General features: G+C 39.5%; 1 protein-coding gene across 1 annotated transcript; it reads left to right on the top strand.

Annotated features, from left to right (window-relative positions):
* The first annotated feature begins 1,780 nt into the window (after positions 1-1,780).
* On the top strand, positions 1,781-27,405 carry LOC121867527. Its single transcript, XM_042367513.1, is given in 4 exon segments — positions 1,781-2,015; positions 16,999-19,788; positions 26,264-26,470; positions 27,249-27,405. Coding segments are annotated over 2 exon segments (2,934 nt in total). The 5' UTR covers positions 1,781-2,015; positions 16,999-17,041; the 3' UTR covers positions 26,451-26,470; positions 27,249-27,405.
* The last annotated feature ends 465 nt before the right edge of the window (positions 27,406-27,870 follow it).

Raw genomic sequence — 27,870 nt, 5'->3', positions numbered from 1 at the left:
ATAATACATGTAGAGTTAACGCTATCCTGAATGCGAGATCTCTCTTATTGTACGTGTGTAGTGGCCATAACAAGAGAAAATTGACACATAACAAAGAGAATTTAGACTACTGCGCCACATACGCTGCGCTACAATAGTAATAACAATAATAATAATACTAATAATAAAGACATACAATAATGAAAAAAAAAGAGATCAAGAGTGAGAAACAATATACAGTATGTATGTTTTTTTTTTGTTTTTTTTCGGGCATTAGCCCACCCGGCAGAGGTCACTAACCCACATCAGGGCCTGGGGGGGGGGGCGAAAATATAATAATAATAAATATTAATAATACTAGTAATGTCTATCATTTTTATTATTACAACAATTAATAAAATCAATTAATAAAATTAAGAGCAAACGAATAAAATTAAAAATTAAAGGATCACCTGAAGAATCATCGCCCTGTAGTGGATTCCTCCCCTACAAACGCTGTTTGTCGCTGAGTAGCCGACCCTCTTCGAATTCCCCAGCCTGCGCCTACAGCGCCGCCGCCTGATGTAGCGGGGGTCAACTATCAACCCACGCCTACCCCCGCCTTATAAGACCTCACCCCGCGGTGACCACCCCCTCTTTCTACCTACTGCCACCAGCAAGCAACACCTCCTCTTCCTCAGCTCCAGCCTGGCGGCTCCCGCTCACGCCGGCGACCTTGGCGTCCCTCAAGCTGCTTGCCCTCCTCTGGGCACCCTCACCAACCAGCTCTCTCTACTCAACGCTTGTAACCATGCAGCCTACCCAGTACGAAGCCGCATTGTACATCCAATACAATATGTATAGAGCACATTCTGAGTTTCCTTTCTCCAACCCATCCTGAGTGTGAACCAATATCTCATCACCCTACAGCCCCAGCTTATTTCACCTGAAGATTAACTACCTTAATGCTAACTTAACCTAACCTAAACCTATTCTATCCTAACCTAAATCTAACCTAACATATCCTAACCTAACCTCAACCTCCCTAAATAGTTTTAGGGTGGTTTAATCTTTAGGTGAAATAAGTTGGGGCGATGATTCTTCAGGTGACCCAAATTAAATCATAAAAAAAATACTACTACCACTAATAATAATAATAAATAAATAAAAAAACGAAAAAATAAATCAAGAGTGAGAAACGATATACATTATGTATGTTGTGTTGTCAAAGTAAGAGAAACAATTGAGACCCTGCAGTTGTGTGTAAATGAGGCAGAAAGTCAGATGAGCGACCTGGGACTTGGTCACAATTTTCGTGAAGCCAAATGGCAGCAGGGTCTACCATTAGACAACACATTATGCTTCCAACATTTTCCCAGGCGGTACTGTGGGGTATGAGATGTTTGTGTCCACACTCAGGATGGGATGGAGAAAGGAAACTCACAATGTTCTCTCTATATACATGTTGTATTGGATGTACAATGCAGCTTGGTGCTGGGAAGGCAGCATGGTTACAAGCGTGATGTAGAGAGAGCTGGTTGGTGAGGATGCTCACAGGAGGACCAGCTTGTGGGTCGCCATGCTCGCCGGCGGGAGCGAGGACCGCCAGGCCCTTAATGCCAAGTAAATTCATGACGTCGCGTTGAAGCGTGGTGTAACATACAATGCAAGTTTTATTCTGCTGATGATTTTGGTATGTTTAAATAGTCCATTAAGATTATGTTTTACCTCTCAGTTATCATGAAGTAATTGTTAATAAAGCTTATAGTTTACAATAAAAAAAAATCATCGTAAAAATTTTACCGTCACAACTCCAAGTTATATGCTGTTATTGGAACTCATGTGTCATGCACTGGTGCGAAGGCGCAGTAAAATAGCAGCCAAGCAGCGCTTGAGTGTTTGGTACAGGAGCACAGGCCGAGTGGCTGCCTCAGCTGACATGTCGATACGTATTGTACTGTACTCATAATTATACTTATGAATTTTCGAGACTTCACGGACGATCAAACATATTTGCTCCCTGAGTAATGAGTGCCATTGACAACTGCTCATGACAGGTAAGGTGTAGTTGGTTTTATATTGATATTTTTCGAGTATTTTAACCAACGATATTATTTGTTCAAAGTGGGTAGGGCTTTAAAAGAGAGGGAAAATGTGGGGAAAAATACTCAAAATAACACCAAACAAACCTTAGAAAACCTTACCTAATGTTTCCTAACTTGTAAAAATGTTAAGACTTACTTTAGATTTAATGGATCCCTCCTCATCTGAACACCGAAAACACCAGAACATAAAACCTAATACACCATCACCTAAATACCGAAAACATAATTATTTTACTTTTTACTTTTATCCTCTTCGCCACTGATCGGCTTGTTAGCCGCTTGGGCGATCGGTCACGACTCTTTTCCTTTATATTCTTCACCAAAAGGTCGGCTCGCTAGCCGCCCGGGCGATCGGTCACGTCTCTGTCACGCACTGTTGGCAAATACTGGGCATGCACCGGCTCCTGAATGTACCTGAACCCGCTCCAGTGTTGGTCAAGTCTTCTCTTGAAAGAGCTCACACTCGGTGCCGTCACAACACTTTCTGGTAGATTGTTCCAAGAGTTTACAACCCTCACTCCGAAAAAGTTTGCCCTCACGGTTTTCCGGACTTGCGGCTTCTTCAATCTTGAGCTGTGACCCCTTGTGGGGCGAGCGTCCGCCAGCTCCAAGTAAGGACACTCAACTGAGTAGTGCCCCCTGAGATGGTAAGCAATTTATAGTTTGGGGACCTTTAAAAGGTTAAGAAACGTAAGATTTTTTTTTATTCCACATTTTCCCTCTACTTCAAAGTCCTGCCCACTTTAAACAAATAATGGTAATTTTTTTGAAACGGAAATGCTATGGAAAAAGTGTGGTAAATTTGCATAAGTGCACACAACTCTGTTAGAAAGTAAAAAATATGTTTTTCTAGTGTATTTATGTTTGTTTAGATCGGTTATGACCTTCATTTCCGTCGGAAATTGGCCGGATGTTTTTGGGTGGGGCGTTTTCCGACAAAAAGTATGGCTAAGTGGTTACAAAAATACACAAAAAACACGAGAAAAACAAAAACTTGACCTAACCTAACCTAACTGATTCTCACCATATGATGGAATCACTTATTTCTTACCTTATTGGCCTGGTTTTTGTTCGTCTTGGATTCTGAGATTAGTACGGGTTGCTAATCCTCATCGAAATTCAAATTAAATTCCAACCATGGAAGTCTATGATGGGTGTCACCTCCATTATATGGAGTTAATTGCGTGCTAAAAAAAAACGAACAAGCAACAGCATTTTTTAAATCTCATGGTGTTCCCCCGACCTCAGTAAAGATTCTAAACCAAAATAAGGTAAGAAAGAATAGTGATTTCCTCACATGGTGAGAGTCTGGTTATGTAAAAACACAGTGAGAGTTAGGTCAGGTCAGGTCAGGTCAGGTCAGGTGAGATGTAAACAAATCATGGAGATACTTTTGACTGACCAAATCTAATAATATTGAACAATTAATATCTCGCTTATCCATAATTTCCGGTGGAAATATCATAAAAGAAAAATGTCTTAGAATTGTCTAAACATTTCAGAATACATATTAATAACTGTGAAAGAAAGACCGATGTAAAACAGAAGACTTACAATAAATCTAACCCATTTTGACTGACAATTTCAGATATAGGTACAGTATTACACTGGGTGTATTACTTTCATAAAACCATGGAATCTTAAGAATTTTATCTATGCAGTCAATATTTTAGACAATTCTAAGACACTTTTCTTCTATGACGTTTCCCTCGCACACGACTTATATATGCCAAGAAGTTTGGTTAGGAGGTTAGGTTTGGTATTTTTTGGCTCATTTGCGAGGGAAATATCATTGAAAAAAGTGTTTTAGAATTGTCTAAACTATTGATTGGAGTACTCTCACCCCCATCTGACCCCTCACATATGCTAGGGACTGTCAATTGATTGAAAATGTCCAAAAGCGGGCAACCAGACTGGTTCCTGCTCTACGGAACCTAAGCTACCTAGAGAGATTAGAACACCTGCAACTGCCTAGCTTATACTATAAACCTAATTGAAGCAGTAATTATGTATGACTTCACAGCTGCCAAATTTTCATAGAAAAAAAAATCAAATGCAGTAATTTCACAGTTTTATAGCAGACATTGTCATAGATATGGAAAATGTGTTAAAAAGTGGTTATTTCTAAATTAAACGTAACCTAACCTTAGTTGATAAGAAAAACAAGAGGCAGAAGCATTATTAGAAAACTTCACCAACCTAACCAAGGAAACCTACCCAACCTTACCTAACTTCCTAGCCGTGAGGCTCAACTCTTCGGACTCCCCGACATATTAAACAAGAAGAACTTAGTATATGGTGTTAATTTGTGAAAATGAGAGCAGCCACCGTGTCTGTGTAGCTTATAAACATTCTCTGGCGACTGGCATCGATAGGAGATGAATGGTTGTGTACCGCTGCTTCACAAAGTAATGTGCGCCTGACAAAGTAGGGTGCGCTTATTCGTCTAATTGTATACAAAATGAAGCAATTTCCATGAAAATGATTATTATATGAGATCTCATTGATGAAAATATAGTAAGAATATAAAAATCAACAAATAATGCATTGGCTGTGAAGTCCTTGATATTAGCTATCGAAGTGTATAGACATCGCTAAGGGCACTACTTGGTCGAATGTACAGTCCTAGACGAAAGTTCTTGATACAGTCAAGTTGAAGGGTGCAAAGTCTGTTCCTACCTTTACTGGATGTTGGGTCCGCTGTCCAGCCATCGCTCCACCCCTCCCACACACACAAATAAGCACCCAACCAGTTCAACAATCAAGCTCTGATACTTCCATTTCTCAATAATAACTGGAAAAGGATGAAACTGTTTGTTTAATAAATTCACGAAACAATTTACATAATCAAGTTTTACATTACTTGACATAATAAGTTACATCATTATCTTGACATAATGGAGTGTGTGTGTCTTGGTGGCTGGGGTGCACAACGATAATACAGTACTGTATTAGAATCCTCTAAGCTGTATTGTCCCTCAGAATGGTAGCCAGAAAACAAAACATGAATGAGAGGAATAATGTAGTTCATAAGAGAATGTTTTACCACCCTCCGTGATAATGGCTTATACACGTAACCTTGGCTTGAGCCCTACAATGGATGACATGATGGGAGTATTGCCGACCTGTGGTGTAATGGTCAGCATGCTCGCCTCGCAAGCGGGGGGGACCTGGGTTCGATCCCTGGGCAGGGTGAAACTATACTGGTAGGCAAGTTTCTTTATGCCATATGCCTCTGTCTACCCAGCAGTAATTGGGGACCTGGATGTTAATCGATTTGCGGATTGTATTCCGGGGTAATGGTTAACCAGTGCAGTTGGCGAGTTGTTCGGTCTTCTCGGACTATTCCTTGACACTGGGTCATGCAGCTTGTTAACTTAGGGTGTGGTTGTTGTGTTGGCGACAGCTTCTCCACCTTAAACAAATTCATGCTTAGGTGGCCCTTTGGCTGGCCCATCCTCATTACACGAGGGACAACCATTATTATAGCTGACATATGAGCAACACGATTAATATAAAAGTGTGCCACAACAAGAAGTAGGTCACAACACCATTGATTAGGGTTGGGTGGAAAAATAAGGTATAAGCAGCATGACCATATAGTATTTTATATTAGTTATACAGTGTAGGTAACAATAAATGTTGCCTAGCTAATGTTATATACACTCAATGTCTTTGTAAACATTTACAGTTAAAAAAAGGGAAAATAATAATTCAAACAATCTATTCTTTAGATTACAGAAATTGTTCTTACATTGTCACCAAAATTATTCATTCAGTAGCCAACAGTGTGTAACAGAGACGTGACCAACCGTCCAAGTGGCTAACTAGCCGATCAGTGGCGAAGAGGATAAAAGTAAAAGTAAAAGTGTGAAAGTAAAACTTTATCCAGATAAATAATGGTTCCATAATGGTTCCAGTGGTCTTGTTTGCTGCAGCTAGTGTTGGGTTGGTATCTACATTATTGAAAGCACTACATACCTACTGTATAGGTCCCTGTACCTCTCTAGTCCGGCATTCTGTGGTCCGGAAACTCCCGTGGTTCGGCACGGTTTTAGTTTGTCCAATAGGTAGATAGGCAGCTTTTTTTTATTATTTTTTTATTTTTTTACTTATCTGCATTTTTATTATTATTACAGGAGTATTAAATTTTTGCCCCTCAGGCTCCAATGTGGGTCAGTGACCTATGCCAGGGTGGGCTAATCCCCTTAAAAAAAAAACAACACCAAAGCCTTGGGAGATTACGGTTTGTTTACATCCAGCAGTTCGGCTGCTCTGTCTCTCTCTGCTTGTCTATACAGAGTACAACATTTAACCCTTCAATATATATGAGCAGTAAATAAGTGTTGCTTTCATATTCTTATGTAGAGAAATGACGATATGTTTTCACATGTGCGCACTTACATACGCACACTCACTTTTTTTCTTTACCATTAATGGTTAGCTACTTATATTGTTCCATTTATTACATTAAATAACATTACTTCAAACAAGCATATTAATTTTTTTTACATTAATTTTACTACAGCTACAATCAGGGTCTTATTTTCTTCAGTTTTATATGTAGAACCAATCAGTCACTGGTTTTGTAATCAACGAAAAAAATGCTGTCTCATTTCCTTGTGTGTTTTAATATTCTACGTATTATTAATGAATTGTATTGCCCATTTTACACACATAAACATTAATTCAATCAAAAAGACATTCAGTAATAAACAATAATGAATCTTTTGTACATAAGAGAAATGACGCTTTTTACATGATTGTGCACATTGTCTGAACGTTGGTGGGCCATTCAAACACGTCGAAATTCAAGTTTCCGCCGTCAAAATTTTAATTTTTTTTGTTTTTTTTTGTGTTCAAATAAAAAATGGCGAATTAAAAACTCGCAAAATTTGAGAAGGTACTGTATGACATTTAACCCTTCAATATGTCTTCAAAGAGACCATGAAACAGAGAAAGTGGTGCTAGTGCTTCCAAGCATAAGCACAAGTCACTATCTATCCAGGAAAAGGGTGAATTTCCATGGTCCGGAAATTTCCATGGTCCGGAAATTTCCATGGTCCGGCACTGGTCAGGTCCCAAGGTTGCCGGACTAGAGAGGTACAACCTGTACATACATACATACATACATATATATATATATATATATATATATATATATATATATATATATATATATATATATATATATATATATATATATATATATATATATATATATATATATATATATATATATATATATATATATATATATATACATATAATATATATATATATATATACATATTATATATATATATATATATATATATATAAATATATATATATATATATATATATATATATATAAATATATATATATATATATATATGTATATGTATATATATATATATATATATATATATATATATATATATGTATATATATATATATGTATATATATATATGTATATATATATATATATATATATATATATATATATTGTTACAACCTCACCCTTTTCAGAGCCATCTATTGTCCTGATCTACCTACAGCACCACGAGCAAGCCATCTAGGGACGAGACCACGAGTATGACTCCGTCTTAGTTACCCTCGGTTTCCTTCTCCTATCCTGGTTGTTGCGTCACCTCCTCAGTCTTCTTTGTCAGCTCCAATTCGAGGAGAGGCACTTGGCTCTGGGAAGTGACCACAGGATCATCTATCCTCTAAACCTCGTGCAGTGACTACCTACCGTCTTCTATAATACTCAGCCTTACTCGTCAGCCATCTCAGCTCCTCACTTAAGTACTTATATGTTGTATTAACTCCCCACGTCCACTTGCTTCAAGATTGTTTTATGTTTATTAATATGTATATACTGTTAATGTTTAGGTTAAGTTTGGTTAAGGGTTTATAAGCTGAATATTTTATTGGATTTATGGTACTCTATTATATACTTGGCTTCGCATCCTTTGTCTACCCTTTTATAGTCCGATTGTCTTTGTTTTTTTTTTTGTTGTTACCTGTTGGGATCTGGGTAGGCGTATAACTATATTCTAAATCCCCAACTTCGTAACAAATGGCGACCGTGACAGGATACCTGGCTTTCCCAGGAGGCCGGGTTCGATTCCGGCATGGGAACCTGAGGCGTGTGGAAAGACTGGGTCGCACCCTGGTTCCAGGATGGGTGGGACCCGCAGGAACTGGTAAGGTCTGTGAGGGGCCCAAGCATGGAGAGCATGCAGAACTGACGGTAGTAGCCGCACATCCTAAGGAAGCAGCATGGTGCCCTCTTTCCTCGTCCTTGGAGTGGGGAAGGACAAGAGAAGCTGTGAACGCTTATGCCCTGGGTCTCACCATAACCATGCCCAACGATATGTCCCAGGTAAGTCAATGAGGCCCGGCCAAAAAGCAGATTTAGCCAGGTTTATGGTGAATCCAGTCTCGTAGTCGTGCAAACAGTATCTCCAAACGCGCCCAGATGTCTGTCCTGGTTGTCCACACCACCACCAGGTCATCCAGGTAGGCTTAACGTCCCACCTAGGTCCTGTGAATTAGGTGCTGATGGCCCCTCTGGGACGTGGCCGACATTAGAAAAGCCAAAACGCCATAACCAAATATTGAAAAGACCAAATGGAGTTATAAATGCTTCTAGATTATTTTGGCCCTATCCGTGAGTCCCACTTGGATGGAATATCCTTCACAAGTCCAACACTGATAAATTTGGTACAGCCTATGCTGTCTATTATATCTTCAATCAAAGGTAAAGGTAGGGAGTCTGGAGACAGATCTGGTTCACTTTTACTTAGTAATCGGTACAGAAACGAAAAGTGCCATCGTGGTTTTGGAATGAAGGCAAGGTGAAGCTTGTAGGGGAGGTACTAGGCTCAGCTAAGTTATGTTTTTTAACAAAAAATTCCACCTCCTTTTTCATAATTCTTTTTTGTGGATTTAGTCGAGTAGGCTGATTGCCCAATGAAGGTACATCATCTAGGATTAGCTTAATATCATGTTTAAGTATATTGCAAAAAACCTGAGGTCTGACGGACTTTAGGAAACAGTTGATAATAACTAGTATCTTTTGTTGAGATGGATTCAGAACAGAAAAATACTCATCCAAGTTGTTGGAGTGCATCAGGTTAGCAGGGCTTTTAGGTAGAGGGAAGTCTAAATTCTCCAACAGGTCCATGCCCATCGTCTCCTGCCCGGCCCCTGACACAAAATCAGACACACAGGCTAATTCTATAGCAGCCCTGGATGCCTCTGACCGCCTGGAATGGCAAAAGTTTCATAGAGATTACTGCGAACAAGTTGTGAATCTTTCTACATCAGGAGTGGCGAATTATATAGTTGAGAGGAGATAGTTTATTACAGTAAACTATATAGGACCAGTAAACTTGCTTTTAAGGGGAGAGTCTGAATGGGTAGAAAGAGTAACACTTGTCACCTGGAGAAAAATGATCTTTTAACTAATTTTAGGTTGGGACTTTACCATTTTTTCTTGGACTTTAAGTTTGACTGAGCAATGGTTCGACCTCAGTTAATTTGTCCCTTAAAGTGTCAATGTATTGGGAAACTGTTATGGCTTAATAGATGGAGTGTCAAACCACTGCTCCTTTACTATTTTGGTGGGGTCCCTATTTGTCTCCCATAAAGAATTCTAACGGGAGAAACCTAATGACTGGGGACATTCCCTGATGGCAAAGAGTAACAAGCTCATGCTTTCATCCCATTCCTTGGTGTTCTATACAGTATTTTTTGAGCATTGATTTGAAAGTTTGATGAACCGCTCCAAGCAAATTTTGGGATTGTGGGTGGTGTCAAGATGTACAATGGTCCACACTGAGGTCTTTCATCACCCGTTTGAAAGTATTGCTCAAAATTGGTGCCCTGATCGGATTGGATCTCTTTAGGAATGCCCAGCACTGAAGTGAAAAGGTGCAAAGATGTTTGATTACGCTTGAATTGATGCTTTTAAGGGAAAAGCCTCAGGATAACGTGTACTGGTATCCATAATCGTGAGCAGGAATTGATTTCCTTCTTGGGGTCTTGGTACGGGCCCACAACTACAACAATCTTTTCAAATGGTGTAAAATACTGATGGGCTAATAGAGCTGCTGGTATACCTTCATTTGTTTTCCCTACCATTTTGACAAATATGACAAGATTTTAGGTATTTTGACACATCCTTCCTAAGTCCAGGCCAATAATAGTGTTGGAGGAGCTTTTTATATGTTTTCACAGGATTCCCAAATGTCCTGAAATACCATCATGGGCAAGGGCAATTAATGCTGGTCTGACTGAGGTGGGAATTACCACTTGATGTATTTCAGACCCTACGGTCTAGATGGGCAGCTCAGGGGGCCTATAGGCCTCATCAAAACCCTTCATGATAATAATAAACACGGAAGGGTGTTAAAATCTTTACCTCAACTGCTGCATGATGAAGTTTAGTCAAAGATGGATCTAGATTGTTGGGCTTTTAACGAGCTCATCCTTACTAATTGTCTTATTGTACAGATCTCTGTGGGTAAGAAGATATTATTAGGAGGTGGTTTTAGATCTAAGAGGCTCCATTTCGCACACTCCCCAGACCGGGTGACAGCACAAGATGGGAAAAAGATGAGGAATAGTTTTTAAGGTCGAGGTGGTTTTGAGAAGTAAGGGAGAGTCATTGGTTCTTGCGTTAGGGAACCACTAGATCTCCTACCAAGTCATTACCCAATAATAAAATGAATGCCGCACACAGGCATTGGGTCTTTCCTTATGGCTATTTGCACTTCCCCCAGCAATCAAGGGACATTGAGGTGCACTTTAGCTAAAGGATAGGAAGAATGGGATGAGAGATCCGAATAGGAACAACACTCTCATTAGTAATGCGGTAGATATATCAGGAATGACGTTAAACAGGAGGGCTGAGATCATTGTGCTGGCGCCCCGTATCACGTAGTATACGAATAGGGAAAGAACGAGACCCCTCCATGATTAGGAAATTTTCCCCAGGAGAAATTAAGAAAGAGATCCTGATGGGGGCCTTTCCACATTGGTGTGTTTGCTATTGGTTTGGATTTCTGGGGATCCAGGGAACTACTTTTAGCAATTCGACACTTTGGGTAAGCGGCACTCCTGGACTGTGTGATGGCCTGGGCTTTACAGTAAGAACAAGTGCTTTTGGTTGCATCGGGGAGTAGGTAAACCTGACCCACCACTCCACGCTCCCAAGGTTATCATCAGAGGAGGACCTAACATGTCGGGAAGTACCACGCCTCTACTGCCCAGAAGACTCCAGTTCAACAAAGCTGCACGAGACGCCAGCTCAGCAGCACGCCTCCTAAATTAACTTCTCCACGCCTCCTCCACATGCTTCAAGATGTGAAATGGTATCTTGCTCTTCCACTCCCTCCAGGACTACCAAATTTAACACAACCTGAAATGTGGAGGCTTCTCTGTAGCCTCTAACCACTTCTTAAAAACTCAAGCTTTTCTCTTGAGCAAACTCAACAAAGGTGTGGGAAATGGTTTGGTTAGTTTCATTTAAACTTCTTGCCGGTATCCATCTACGTGATAGCATAAGAAGTGAGTATATTCTTTACGCTATCATAGTCATCAGTCTGGTCTAAACAGTTATAAACTCTACGAGCCTTACCATAATTCTAGAACTAACACTGACACCACTGGTCCTTTGGCCACCATTCTTCCCGCTATTTCAAAAGTCCTAAATGACCCGGGTCCATATCGGATTCATCAAACCCGAACAAGGGAAGAAGCAGTAGCAGGGTTAAAAGCAGCCGCTTCTCTTAATGCCAATTTCTTTTGATCTGAACTCCCGATGTTAAGGTGACTTCTATCTCCTCTTACCTGTAGTTCTTTCAGGTCTAACCCCTCCACCAACTTGGCCCGCTCCATCATTTCCTCATGCTCCAACTGGTCACACCCGACCTTCCTCATGCTCCAACCCTTTGCTCCAACTTGGTCTGTTCCAACTCTAGTTCTTTCTTATTTTTGATTTGAACCTAACCTAGCTCGCTCTAGTTCTAAGGCGTCTATCTGTTATGCTTTCTTCTGAGGGCTAGCCAGACCTGAGGCAATCCCTGAGTGAGGAGGGGTGGTGATAGTGGTTGGAAGTTTCCTGGACATGGGCGTTAATCAATAACAGCGGATTCTTTTTTAAAACTTTGTTGAACCAGCAGCACTTCAATCACATGATTTTTTTAACATTTCCTTAGCTGTTGCTGTGAAAATGGGATATTATAATAGTTGCCATTTCTTTCCATTCTTCAGGACATAACACGCATTCTAGGCCACGGAAGGATTTTCAATAAAATCCTGAAGATCAAAAAAACCTGAGGTGGCCATTGTTAAGAAAAATAGGATAAATTAACTAATGGTCCAAAAGATAAGATAAGTGATAACCAGAAAATATCACGCAGTGGATAACCAGAAAAGTCCCGAAACCAACCAAGTTATACCTAGGAAATTACACTTATGATTATTGTTCTTCTGAGAAGATCTTAGATATGATAAGAGACTCTGAAAGAGGTAGGGCGGATACGTGACAAATATAAAGATCCGGATAACCCTGATATACTTGAAAGAGGAAGGGCGATACGGCATTAATATAAAGATCCGGATTAAACAACCCTGATAAATGGAAGGACGGACCCCTGAATGAGATAATGAGAAGAACAATAATTGAGGCTTTATAATTATGGGGTCCTGGTAGAGCGTGGCGTCCCAAGATATCACTTCACCGTAGAACTAGTGACTATGGAACAACCTACTCTGGAGTGAGGGTACTGCATTAAACAGATCCGGATTCTCCCAACACTCGAGCAAGACTCCCATTACACAACTGCCAATGCACAACAGGTAAGCCTTATGACACTTGGAACCTAATATCCTGCCGTCTGTCACCTTACTATAATGAGCAATACCACAATATATGCACACACATATGAAGGGAACTTTAAACTACCGTAGAAGCAATTGGAGAACAGAAGTGACTGAGGAATACTAACACTGAGTAACAAGGAGGAAGGAATATGGTACTTAAGGTCGGTCCTGTCACGGCCGCCATTTGTTACGAAGTTGGGGATTTAGGAATATAGTTATACCGCCTACCCAGATCCCAACAGGTAACAAATAAAAAAAACAAAGACAATCGGACTATAAAAGGTAGACAAAGGATGAAGCCGTTGTATATATATAGAAAGTAATTATAAATTCCCTTTAACAAAATATTCAGCTTATAAATTACCCTTAACCAAATCCTAACCTAAACATTAACAGTCTATACATATTAATAAACATAAAACAATCTTGAAGCAAGTGGACGTGGGGGGAGCATTACAACATATAAGTACTTAAGTGAGGAGCTGAGATGGCTGACGAGTAAGGGCTGAGTATTATAGAAGACGTAGGTAGTCACTGCACGTAGGTTTAGAGGATAGATGATCCTGTATCACTTCCCCAGAGCCAAGTGCCTCCCTGAATTGGAGCCACAAAGAAGACTGAGAAAGGGATGAACAACCAGGAGATAGGGAGGAACCGAGTGGTAAATTAAGACGAAGTCATAATGTGGTCTTCTGGGCTCCCTAGATGGCGTTGCTCAAAGGTAGGTAGACTGTGACAATAGATGGTATGCGGGTTCCAGAAAAGGGGTGGAGGGTTCAGAGAAGCAGCGATAACTGGCATTCACATCTTCAGGGGTGAGTACAGATCTCATCCCTGAAGATGTGAATTACACGAAAGCGCTTGGGAACTTCGTGTTTTCTTCTTTCCTTGTGGTTATCAGCATATACCTGGATCACGCGCAACTACAGTGATTTACTTGCATATAATTAACGACCTCACCAGCCAGGATTCGAACCCTCGACCTACTGGGTGGGACTAGGGAACGCTACTGACCAACCCACAAGGACACTAAAAGCAGTCCTAGGCTCTGTTATATTTCACACAAAGCGTGTTCATCGAGCTGATGGCGCCGTGAACCTCATTGGGAACTGCACATGCTGCGTATGTGGTGTCAGTAGCATTTTACCGAATCCAGCTGGTATGAAACACGAGGTACCATATACAGTAGTACCCCGATTTACGCGGTCAATTGAACCCACAGGGTACCGCGGAAAGTGAAAACCGCGTAAAGTGAACAACAGAACATATGGGATTAATTCCAATAGAGACTGGCTCGACCCCCAAACTCCACTTTTTCCGACACAATATCTATGTTGTAGTAAAAATAACATCTAAATTTTATGATGGTATGCTCACACAATTAGTATTTAAGAGAACTACAGTCACCAGGTTAATGTCCATTCAAATAATGGACTCAATTCCCCCCCCCCACCCCCTTCCTCTTCCCAGCTCACTGGCCCCTACCTCTCTAAGAAATGATTGGGTGAAAACACTAGATTTTAACGTTTAGTAATAAATAATACCTCAGACTAAAGTTAGGATAATATAATTGACATTTCTGGATTCCTTGCAGGTCAGGGAATATTTCGAGTGTAAACTTCATATATTTTGCACAAAAGATAACATATTTGCTTTGTGTAAACCAAATTATTACATTAGATCTAAAATTTGTATGTCTAATGCAAAATCCATGATGTTTATATTCAAAATGATCATCATATTGTAAGAATTCCAGCAATGTAAATTATATTCTGGCCGGGTAATTTGTATGAATTTTATGAGCTAAATAAAAAAAAAATAAAAATTATACTTCAGCGCGTATATGAGGTATATGAGTAGATGCATTGCGGAAAGTGAAATTCCAGTTCTGGCAAGGTACCGCATAAATGAGAAATCGCGGAAAGTGAAACTGTGTAAAGCGGGGTAATACTGGACATGTCATATATTTTGCACAAAAGATAACATACCTATTTGCTTTGAGTAAAGAAAATACTTGCATTAGATCTAAAATTTGTATGTCTAATGCAAAATCTATGATGCTTATATTCAAAATGATTATCAAATTGTAAGAATTCCAGCAATGTAAATTATATTCTGGCCGGGTAATTTGTATGAATTTTATGAGCTAAATACAAAAATTATACTTCACCCGCGTATATGAGTAGATGCACTGCGTAAAGTGGGAATTCCGGTTCTGGCAGGGTACCGCATAAATGTAGAAACACATAAAAAAAACCGCTTAAAGCGGGGTATTAATGTATATATATTTTAAAGTGAATTACAAAAAAAAAATTTGTCTGTGTCCTGACTTTGGGACTCGAAAATATGTAATTTGACAAAATTTTGGTACGACTGAGGCAGGTCGTAAGTGCAAGTAGTCGTAAGTCGGGGAGGAGCTGTATATACTGTATAATATGTTCATATGTTTATTTGTTGTGAAGTATCAATTTTTACTCTAGCTAGCGCAGTTTTAGATACGATTTTGTTGCTTCTTTTTTTTAATGGCGTTAAGCTACTTTTATGCTAACTACTGGGTGTTCAGTACTATAAAGGTGTAGAGTTGTAAGAGAAAGTGTGGAATTTGCAGCAAAGAAATGTTTGGAGGTGTGGAGAATGCCAGTAACCCATGAATGTAGCATCAAATAATGGCCTAGAGGCTGCCTTTTTTTTTTTCTCCTGTGGTTTAAGGCACTGCTTTTTAATCCCTTCACAATGGGAACCACTATTAAAATTTTATTTGGCTAATGTCAGATGATTTTATTCATCACAGAAAAACCCAAATACAGTACACTGTTCAACTCAGTTCTGTCACTTTTGTGTTTGTTTGAGGGCAATGTGAAAGCAAGATAAGATCAATATTAAACAAAGAATACAGAGCACATCCAGCCTGATATTTGAGCCAGTGTCACCATAACTCAAGCATCTATGAATGCATTGTTTGCATCATCTACACCAAGCTGCTTGAATTTAGTGTGATGCAATAACTTGTCAGGGATGTAGACAATACAGTACCTTGTACTGTATATTCCTTGGCTAAAATAATTCTTTTAGATGTTGGCTTTTCATTTTGTATTATTTTGTTTGTTTCCAATGTTGTCCGGTTCCTCGTACATACAAGTACAGTATATACAGTAGAATTATTACTGTTGTACTATACTCCATGTATAGCATTTCACTTAATAATTGGCTTAAAATCATTATTTAGTATATACACCAAAATGTTAACTAAAACAAATTTTGTAACATTTTGAGATGTTAAGTGGGAGTGGGGTTCTATAGGAAACTGAGCTTCGATTTATGAACAATTTATTAACGAGGTTTTTCAGGAACAGAATCCTTTCATAAATTGTGAAATACCTGTACTGTACTGTACAGGAAAAAACCCATAACTTGGCATGTATGGAGCTGAGACCATGGTAAGTAATAAAATTTGCAAGTTTATTGGTACAGTACTGTATTGAGCCATATACAGTACAATATATAATGAAATAAAAACAAGTGTATTAGGCTACTTACCAACAGCAAGGGTGGCAAATTTTTTATGAGCTTTTAAGAGACAGATAATCTGTACTCTATACAATATTGTACAGTACTTGTACTGTATTACTTCACAGGCACTGTACAATAGAGAAAATTGACCTGACAAACTTATCATTACTTTATGTACTGTACATTTTATACATAATACTTAATACTATCTATACAGTAACACTTTACAGGCACTTTACAGAATGTCTACCCATGATGAGAGGTGCACATAAACTAATGCTCAAAGGAGTGACAAGGGCTGCCAAGCGTGGGTCGGCTTGCTCAGTTTTCATGCGTAATTCAGCTCCTGTCGACTTAGTGCCAATTTGCCGATTACTCAAAATGTAACAATTATCTGGTGCCGGGTCGACTTATCAAATGCCAAGTTATGGGAGTTTTAATGTACTTTTATATAAAATTTTCGAAATTGCTTCTTTTTAATTGAAATACAGCACTATGTACTGTACAGTACAATATTGATATTAATATATCAGTTTATTATGCAGATTGTGTGAAAACTCCAGTGAGATAAAACATCAACTTGACAAAATGGATGGTTCCCTCTGGGAAATGGAGGCTGCACCTCTGGCAGCCTTCTTGCTCAGTGTCCTAATGCTTTTGAGCCTCCCAGCTATCAAGACAAAAGCCTCAGAGATGCCTGACAGCTTCTCTAAACAAGACCTGCTCTTCAACTTAGTATACAAGTGTGTTCATGTGGCAGGACAGAGAACAATGTGTGAAGTAGCTAAGGCTATGTATGCTAGAAAACTGAAGTCAACAAAAGGAACAATACCTGTAGGAGATCACTGCAAACAGACAGGCATTACAATTCCTAAATCTGTAAATGAGTCCCTTCTGGGTTGTGACATCATGATAAAAGAATTTGACATCTCTTTTGCATATTTTTTGATGAAAACTGTGTGTAGTTCTCTCTACAAAAAATTGGATTGTCAGTTACAAGTTGATACACTGCGACTATTACGAAACAAAATTAACCACAAGTATGGAAAATTTGAGGAAAGTCTGGAGAGTTTTGCTGCAGAACTCAAAGCTACCATTCGAAAGATTTACGAAGGTGTTGGCACGGTTGTGCAAGACAGTTTTGAAGACAATATTACCAGTGTGGAGAAAATTCTTGATGAGATCTTTAGTGCAAAGTTCCAAGTAGGTGCCACAGCAACTACAGATGACAAAACAGTATTTGAGAATGATAAGAGGTTTATAATGATAAATGGTGGTAAAGCTGAGCTACAAGGTTATTATAGTAACTTGAAAATTCTCAATCCTTTCATAATTTTGATGGAGGAAGATACTCACTTTAAAGAATTTAAAATAGACAAGATTTTTACCCCATTGGAAATTGTGGACAGTAAGGGTGAAATCAATATGAAACATCTTCTTACAGAGACAAAGACAGTGAAAGGGGAAAAAAAGGTTCCAGCAGCACTATTCCTTTGTGGTCAAGCTGGGTCTGGTAAAACCTCACTGTGTCAGTACCTCCTCCATCAGTGGCAGGAGGGAGGCAGTGAAGTTGACAATCTTTGTAGCTTTGACCTCATTATTCATGTGGAAGCCCGAAAATTTTGCTCAAAAAGTGTCTTACATTATTTGTGTGAATACTTAATGCCTGAAACATGTAAGAAGTTAAAAAAGGAAGATATTATTCCGTTGCTTCAAGAACTGGATATTTTGTTCATAATTGATGGTTGTGAAGAAAAAAACATCTCAGATCTATTGACAGAAATTTTTAGAGACTTTGGTGACAAGCGCATGATCATCACAACTCGATCTGTGCATATGTGTGGTTCCACAAAGCTAGCAAGAAATGCTGATATTGATTATCTTTCAATTAAAGTTTGTGGGTTTGATGATATTAGACTTAAGGAATTTTCTAAGAATGTATTTAAATTGTATAAAGAGGAGAATAAATACAAAAATTTCTCAGAGTACATTGATGGACCAGGAAGAGTGTTAGACACACACCTGAGGCTTCCACTTACCACTGCTCTCTTAATCATCCTTTGGTTAAACAATTCAGAAATTGTGAATACAGTTACCACAGCGACACGTCTTTATGAAGAACTTTTTACACTTTGTCAGGAGAGGTTAGCTCAGCGCCTCTGTGTCAGATACAGGAGACCTTACAATGATATGTTTGCAGTTCTAAAAAAGTTGATGCTTACTTTAGGAGAGCATGCTTGAAATATGCTTGAGAAAGAATTATATATTCTGGAAGATAATATTCTTAATGACATATCTGAAGTATGTGCACAAAAGAAAGTAGATCCAAAAGATTTTCTTTCAGCTTTTCTTATGTCTGAGGATAACAACTTCAAGAAATCTGACAAGGGAAATCAAGTATTAATGTCTAAGGATAAGAAGTCTGAAAGAGGAAAGCCCATATATGAATTCTTACACAAAACCCAGATGGAATATCTTGCTGCAGCATTTTTGACCAACTCTCTTAACAACAAAAATCAAAAGGAGAACAGGAGTTTAAGAGACATAGCAAACTTACACAAATGTTGGAAAAATTATCAGGAAGTTATAAAGTATTTAACAGGTCACATGGCCAGTCAGGAAATTCTACAGAGAAATGAAAGAGAGTTAATTGACCTAATTGACAAGGCTGAGGTTAAGAACACGGATTTTAACTTCTGGTGGAACATCGTTGCTGAGAGTCATCCGATAATAAGACGCCAGGATAAAACAAGCTATGATACTGTGAACCATCCTGAGGTTAAGAGAATCATTACCAAGGAAAAGTTACAAAAGGAAAATTGGATCCTTGATGACACAAATGTTGTATCAGGCCTGAAACTGCTGAAATGCACACGAGTTTTCTTAAGAAGTCTTCAAATTAAAATTAGCAGGAACCCTCACAAAATACCATTCTTCCTTGAGGAAATGCAAGGTGTTGGTGAACATAGGAAGTATCGTGTGAAGCTCTATCTCTTTTCCCGTGACCAAACCTCTGACATATTCTTGGACTCGGTGATGTCTTGGTCTATTCTGGAGCACTTTGAAGGCAGCCTACAAGAGCAACATAATTTTTCAGGCTGTAATGAGCTTAAGAATATTTGTGTCACTGTTACAACTTTAGAGGCTCTTCAATCCCTGTGTGACATGCCCAAATGTGTAAGAACTCTCCGTGTGACCCTCAAGTTGCCTCCAGAATGCAATCCAGCTGATGTGCCTTATCTAAACTACAGTGGAAACCTGGAAGTCAACCTGGTTGACTTAACTAATGAGAGGATGCCCTGGGTTTTGGAAGTTCTAAAGAAAATGGTTGACAGGTATAGTATACAGTATATTCAGTTATTTATTTGTCAATATATTATTGGCAATGCATTTTTGTTGCATGTTACAGTATTTGTCACTACCCTTTACTGTTAGGATTAAAGATTAATCAAACAGTTGGTACCAGGTATGTCTCATAGTATGCTTTGCAAATGGTGTTAAGTGTAGTAGGACATTTAAATGTCCCTGAGTTACAAATGCCCGTATCAACGGGATCCCAATATATTCATCATAATGTCAACAAATAAAATCCTCCCCCTCCCTCTTTTTTTTACATTACTTTCATTATTCTGTATTGTTTAACATCACTTTATTTACATTATTTGCATTATTTGTTATGTATGGAATATTATTGTTGTTTTGTTTTGGCAGGGTTGTAACTAAAATCCAATTTTTACATGAATGTTTAACGTAACTTTATTTACATTTACATTATTTGTTATATATGGGAAACTGTAGTTTGGTATAGGCAAGTTTGTGCTTTAACTTAACCTAAACTATGGAATTAACACTGCAGTATTGTTGTAGCAAAATGCATTTTAATACCAACTCCATTTTTACTACAAGTCCAAACTGTAGTGTCATAACTACTGTAATTTATTCCACATAAAGTGGTGTGAAAATTAAATACTGTAAGTTATGTACTGTACTCACCAATGCATTCAGTCAGTTTGCATCAGATTGAAGACTGTCTGCTGTCAATCCTAACAACCTTATCTTCATACATGGTCAACCAGCTCACTGTCTTCTCCTTAGTTGCTATGCAGTAGAACGTCGATTTAAAGCAAATTGATTTAAAGCGACACCCACGATTAACGACACTGTATCAATTTAAAGCGAATCTTTCCTATTTACACGAGTCAATCTGGCACATCATATGGAAATACACACTATTTTAAGTTTCGCGCCTAATGTTTCTGCCAGACGCCTGTCTGGGCACGCTACAAGGCTGCCCGCCACCCTCCCACACCCTCAGTTCTCGCACTGACGCTCTAGTGAACGGACATATTGTGTGACATTATCTCCTTCTACCACGTGCATCAACCATCGCCACTATGTCCAAGAGGCCAGCCACTACATTAACTACCCCAAAGTGTACAGTATAGTATACTGTCAACTGAAAACCTAATAGTATATACAAAATAATATATTTTAGGAGAGAATTGAAAATTTTTAATATGAAATTTAAGAATACCTGTACATACAGTCACGGTCAAAAGTAAACATCCACCCCTCCTACTACCATATCCGAGAGTTCAATGCCTTTCTACACGACAGGTCACAAGAGGGTGGGGAGAGTTAGGGTGGCGGACCCGGGTAAGGTAGGAGGACTAGTGCGACTAGTCCACCCTGTTATATGTTTAAAAGAGTTGTGAAAATCAACGCGAGGTGATAGTGGCAACAGTGTTTGGGCACTGCCCCACATCCAGCCCAGGAGGAATGCTAAAGAACATACATTGGCAAGTCATGGGCAGCTTATTGGTTTGTGCTTGGCTGGCTACAGCATGTCAGAAATTTGCAAGGGAGGTTGGGGTCACTGTGAGACATTGGTCCAGCTTTATGTTCTTTTGGAAGGGTAAGGCTGCTGTGGAGAGAAACCGCATTTATGGAGTTGGTTTTGCCATTTGCCAATCCATTCTACATAGGGTAACTGAAATGCATGTTGGGGTCAACCAGCGCCTCTTGTCCTTCCAAGTCCCACTGAATCACTCTCGTCATGCCTTCTTCATCAGTGCATACGCCCCAACACTGAATGCAGAGGACGACACCAAGGAGGCCTTTTATGCTGACCTTGACAGAGTGCTAACTTCTATCCCTGGAGAAGATAAGGTTGTGCTCCTAGGTGACTTCAATGCCAGAGTTGGCAGAGATGCTGACTTATGGCAGGGAACCATAAGGAAAAATGGAGTGGGCAAGTGCAATCCCAATGGCCTACTCCTCCTCAGCAAGTGTGATGAACATAACCTCACTATCACCAACACTTTGTTCAGGCAGGCTGACAAGTTTAAGGGTTCTTGGCAACACCAGCAAACCAAACATTGGTATCTCATTGACTACATCGTTGTCAGAGAAAGAGATCGACGAGACGTTCTTATCACCTGAGCCATGTGTGGCTCAGACCACTGTGACACAGATCACCAGCACGTCAGTGCCAAACCCTCCTTTCACGTCACCCCAAAACAGCAAAGGCAACAGTCTTTGAGAAGAAGTTTTAATGTCAAGCGACTGGAGGATCAAGCGGTAGCACATGCTTTCAGAGAATAACTTGACAATGGGCTGATAAAGAACCCAACAACTCGACAATGGGCTGATAAAACAACTCAACAACAAATAACCTAAATCCATGTGCCGTATGGGGTATCCTCGATGCTGTCATCATAAAAATCTGCAAGACCCTCGGCCAGATCAAAAGAAAACACCAGGATTAGTTTGATGAAAATAACCAAGAAATCAATGTACTCATCAATGGTAAATGTGCTGCTTTCACTGACTGGCAGAACAACTGTCAATCTTGGACAAAAGCTGATACCTTTCATGAGAAAGAAGGCGATGGCTCAGCGTGAATTTCGCAATCTAAAGAATGAATGGTGGAAAAATAAAGCATGTGCAATGCAAAAATTTGCAGATCAACACAAGATGCTTGAAATTTCACTATAACAATGTACTGCCCAATTACTCATGGCGCAGTCCCTCTCCGCTCATCCGACGGTTACTCCCTTATTAAAAACAAAGAAGGCATCTGTCAGTTTTGCTCAACCTAAACACCAATGTGGATGTCCTGACTACCCAGCAGGTACCTTGGCACCAAAAGCTGACCCACCTCAGCTGTCTTCCATCCCAGGATGAGGTAGCTACTACCATCAAGCAGAGGCAAAATAACAAAGCCACAGGGATTGATGGAATCCTAGCCGAGGCCACTCTCTCTCCTGGAGAATATATGGGAGGAGGAGGAAATCCCCCAAGATCTTAAAGACACCTCCATCATCAATATTTATAAGAACAAGGGAGACTGGTCAGACTGGCAACTACAGTGGGATCTCGCTGCTGTCCATAGCTGGCAAGATTATCGCCCAAGTCCACCTAAACAGACTTCTTCCTGAGTTGGAAAACTTCCTCCCAGAATCTCAATGTGCTTTAGACCAGTGGTCCGCAACCCCCATTTTTCCGGCTGCATGCGGCTGGAAAGGGGTATGTTTGTGGCCTGCTGAGTGACATCTAAATTTTGTACTGCTTGAAGACAGTTTCATATTACCATATTTTGTATTGCTAAAAGCTATGTTTCCCTGCTTTTGTTACAGAATATTTAACTAGATTAGAGACTTGTGCTATTATTTTAATGCAGCACATGTATATGGTGAAAATGAAAGCTATGTTTAGTCTTAAATATCGGTGTTGTTTATAAAAAATTTCTGACAATAAAATATATATTCCTGCAGTTCTGATATTACATTTAGTTCTGTGGAACACAGTGCTGACTTATGTTGTCTTAGTGCACCTGCGGCCAATTGCTGATTACTGTGGAACACAGTGCTGACTTATGTTGGCTTAGTGCACCTGCAGCCAATTGCTGATTACTGTGGAACACAGTGCTGACTTATGTTGGCTTAGTGCACCTGCGGCCAATTGCTGATTACTGTGGAACACAGTGCTGACTTATGTTGGCTTAGTGCACCTGCAGCCAATCGCCGATTACTGTGGAACACAGTGCTGACTTATGTTGGCTTAGTGCACCTGCGGCCAATTGCTGATTACTGTGGAACACAGTGCTGACTTATGTTGGCTTAGTACACCTGCGGCCAATCGCTTATTACAGTAAGTCCTCGCTTAATGTCGTAGTTCCGTTCCTGAAAACCGCGACGTTAACAGAACCAATTTTTTCCATACGAAATAGATAAAATACGGGAATTACATTCCCCAGCCTCCCTTTGCCCCATAAAATACATTACATATTCATAAATTCAATGGAATTTTTATAGAAAATAGTATATGTTATACATCCAAAAAGATAAATAAACTAAATCATTTTGTATTGTACTCACTGATGGCCAGTTTAAAACCTCCATTTTCGTAGCCAGGCTAATGGTCTTGCGTTGCTTCTTCACAACACTAGCACTGATAGGTTCTTGGAAGCCATTTAGAATGGTTACAGTATAGTACAGTATTTAGAGGAAAAACATTTAAAACGCATGAACGCTGTGGAAGCCTAACAAAGACTAGGGACGCTGTGAAGCTCCGCGAGAGAGGGTAGCGCGCCAAGATGAGAGAGGGTGATGCTCCGTACAAAGTAGTCCGTGACAACGTTATACCAAATCGGCGGGACGTTGTCCGAATCATGGGCATCTAAAGAGTAGTGACGTTATAACGAAACAATGATGTCGGGGGCAACGTTAAACGAGGACTTACTGTTCTTGCACCATGAGGTGGCCGACTAGTGTATAAAGGTTGCGGACGGACCCCTACTTTAGACCATCACGTGGCACCATCTTCGCTGCTTGCCAGATACAGGAAAAGTGCAGAGAACAGCGTTGTGACCTGTACATGGCCTACGACTGGCGCACCCCTCAGTCGTTTTGGCTGCCCACCAAAATTCATTGCCATTGTGAGGCAACTCCATGATGGCATGAACAGTAGTGTCCTGCACAATGGCACCCAGTCTTGAGATCTTTCCCATTCAAACAGGGGTAAAACAAGGATGTGAACTGGCACCAACTCTCTTCCATTTTCTTAGCTAAGTTGGCTGCCTTTCTTACTCATGCCAGTGCCAATTTAGCTGGCGATGTGGACATCCAGTACCATGCAGGAACAAAGGTGTCAGTTGCTTCCATCACTGAACTTTAGCATGCAGATGAACCTTACCCTCATCGCTCACACTGAACATGACCAACAGGAGATCCTGAAAACCTACTCAGATGCGTATGCACACTTCGGCGTTGAGTGAATGTACGGAAGACTCTGATTCTCTTTCTGCTTGCCCCTGGTTCAACTATAGGTTAATGTTACTACTCTCTCTAATGTTACCTACTTTCAGTATCTTGACACCCACCTGTCCACCACCACAGACCTCTGTGAAGAGATTCAACATCAGATCAGATATGCATCTCAAGCCTTTTGCTGATTCTGTACCTGTGTCTTCATCTGCAGGGAGCTGAAATTATCTACAAAGCTTCACGTATATCGATCAGTGGTCCTACCCACCCTGTTGTATGACAGCGAGACATGGGTCACATACCGGAGGCACTTGAAAACTTTCACCAATGCAGTCTATGTTCCATCCTCCAAGTTCGTTGGGCAGACAAGAGAACAAATGCCAGTATTCTCGCTGACACCAACTATAGGAGAATCAAGGCTACCATTATCCATGAACAACTACATTGGATTGGCTATGTTACCCACATGGACAACAGTAGACTGCTAAAGCAGGTAATTACAGTCATCTAATGAATAGTAAACGTAATGCTGGTGGGCAACTGAATAGGTATAAGGATAGTCTTGAGACAAAACTGACAGTGATAAATTGACTCCCTCATCTGGGAGATGATTACTCCTCGCCGTAACGCTTGGAGGAGCACCACATAAGAAGGTGCCAATACTTTCAAGTTAGCCCAACTGCATACCGAGGCAGACAAGAGTCAGGAAGATGCTACCTCCACCCCTCTCACACTAGATGTAGTCCTCCACATGTGCAACATCTTTGGACAGCCCTGTCGGTCCCGTAGTGGCCTCTCAAGTCACCTCAGAGGTCACCAATGAAGGTGACATTCTAAATAACTCGTATCATTGTATCATGGCTGGATGATCATCATAATTGATTCCGAGTGATAGCAAAGTAGTAGTATGCTGTGATTATTGGAGAATGATGACACATTGAAGCTTATTTGTAAACTTAATACTCTATTGTATACATTTAGTGTTAGAAAATAATGAAATAAGTTAGTGTACAATTTTATGCAGAATTTAATGATACTGTATAACCAAACTGAGACCAAATACTTTGGTTTATTGCATGCCATTCTTGGACACAGGTTATGATAGTATCCACTTCATGTACCATAATTATCCAATTTACACAAGCATTTTGGTTCCTAAATTTTGGGTATCATAATTATGATACCCAACTATAGAATAGAAAGAATGCACTGTGATTCACAGTGAGTATGGTCATTGTACTGTAAACATGGTTTTTATTTTGGATATACCTGTACAGTATTTTACTATAGTAATATGATGCTGGAGAAATTATTTAGCTTAAGATTTAATAACTATTACAGTAAAATCACCTATAATTCACTTGTATCACCATAATTGTACATGTTGGTTGTTTTCAAAATACAAGTAATTATTACTTCATACTTTAGAAATGTGAAGAACTTTTTTTAGAATTCCCAATGTTTTGATCTTAGGTTAAGAAATATTGGCCTAAAACTGAAATAGTAGTTCATCACAAGTATTAAAATATTAAATACTTGACAGTGATGGGTGCTGGCGCTTGAGTCTACAGTTCTATGAGGTTACATTTAAGGATATCAGGTTGCTGGTGAAGAAACTTAAATACATTGTCGCTGACAAACTGTCCATTAAATGTAGAGATATGCCAGATATGGAAGACCAGGAAGCACTGCAGAGCAACACACGTTTCAGAATTAATTGGATTTCATAATATGAATCTTCAAGCTTCAGGTACTATGTTTGATTCGTACACTGTATAGTACAGTACAGTATACTCTCAATTTAATGGACAATTATATAACGAACTCTTGATTTAGCAGAATGAATTTTTTCCGTTATTTTTCGCTCGAATTAGTGATCTAGTTCACTGAATCGAGATTAATTCTGTTTATATGCTCACATCTACTGAGAAACCTCAGACACATGATATGTACACAGAAACATTATTCATAGCTTACCTTAAACTAGGGGGTTTGGTGTTTGTTTTCAGTTTTGTCTTTTATTTCCAAACTTTTTTCCAATTGATAGCCACGCTCTTTTAACTTTCTCCCCCACACCACTTCCTTTCGGAGACTTCTGAGAGACTTTTGGTTTGATGTCTCAGCACGGTAGTTAGTTGACCGAGAGGGAGCAATGAACAACACACGCAGTGGTGGCAGGACACAGACTAAGCGGATGTAAACAAGCCCCATGTGCCAAGCAACGCAATTGGCATGGAATTTAATGGAGTCACGCTCGATTTGGTAAACTATTTCGCAAAACCGAGCAAAAATAACGGAAAGTTTTATTTAGTGAAAATTTCAATTTAATGGAAAGTGGTGGCTAGAATTAGTTCATTAAATCGAGAAAATATTGTTTATGATAAAAATGTGGCATATGAACATTTTTAGCTGCTTGGGGTTTTCATTCACTAGGAGCATATGAACTAATAAAATAAAGGTTTGGGAAATTAATATTTCTTCAGTCTTTCATAATGTCTTGGTACTCACTGAGCTTATGGTGTTTTCAGGAGCTCTCATATGCTGGCCAGCAGTGTTTACTGCAACCTCCTCAGCTTTGGCTGTGACATGCAACATGGTACAGTATATTTGTTGTGATTACAACTCCTATACAGGGGGTCCCCGTCTTACGAACATCCGCCAATACAAACGGTGTTAAATTTGAAATTTACAGTATTTTATTTACCTGATGACTTATTTTTTACTTTCATTTGCTGTATTTTGACATTCTATTTCTTATTTTGTTTTAAATTAAGTGATTTTTTATGTTCAGTAGAACCTCAAGAAATTGCACTAATTGGGGCAGATCCCAGTCCAAAAAAAGTGAATATATGGGGCTGGGGGGAGTGGAGATGACACTGCTTATTTGATCTGTTTAAAGAAAATCAGTTGTTGTTCTGTTATTACTACACTTCAACAATAAATAAATATGAAACAGAACTCTCTGGGTTAAAAATCAGACATGTAAGTCATCAACTCTGTTGTCATCAAGATGATTGTTATTTACTGTAAAGTGTTTAAGTTTGACGGAGTCTGTTGATTATGAGGCTGTGAAGGAGGCTGTTCTGAAAACTGTTCAGTTAGATCCAGAAGTGTATAGGAAGAGATTCGGAAGTATTAAGAAGTTACCTG

The sequence above is a fragment of the Homarus americanus genome, unplaced genomic scaffold (assembly GCF_018991925.1).
Source record: "Homarus americanus isolate GMGI-L3 unplaced genomic scaffold, GMGI_Hamer_2.0 scaffold23598, whole genome shotgun sequence".
Classification (NCBI taxonomy): domain Eukaryota; kingdom Metazoa; phylum Arthropoda; class Malacostraca; order Decapoda; family Nephropidae; genus Homarus; species Homarus americanus.
Note: the sequence above shows the minus strand (reverse complement) of the source record. Positions and strands in the feature narration are given on the sequence as shown.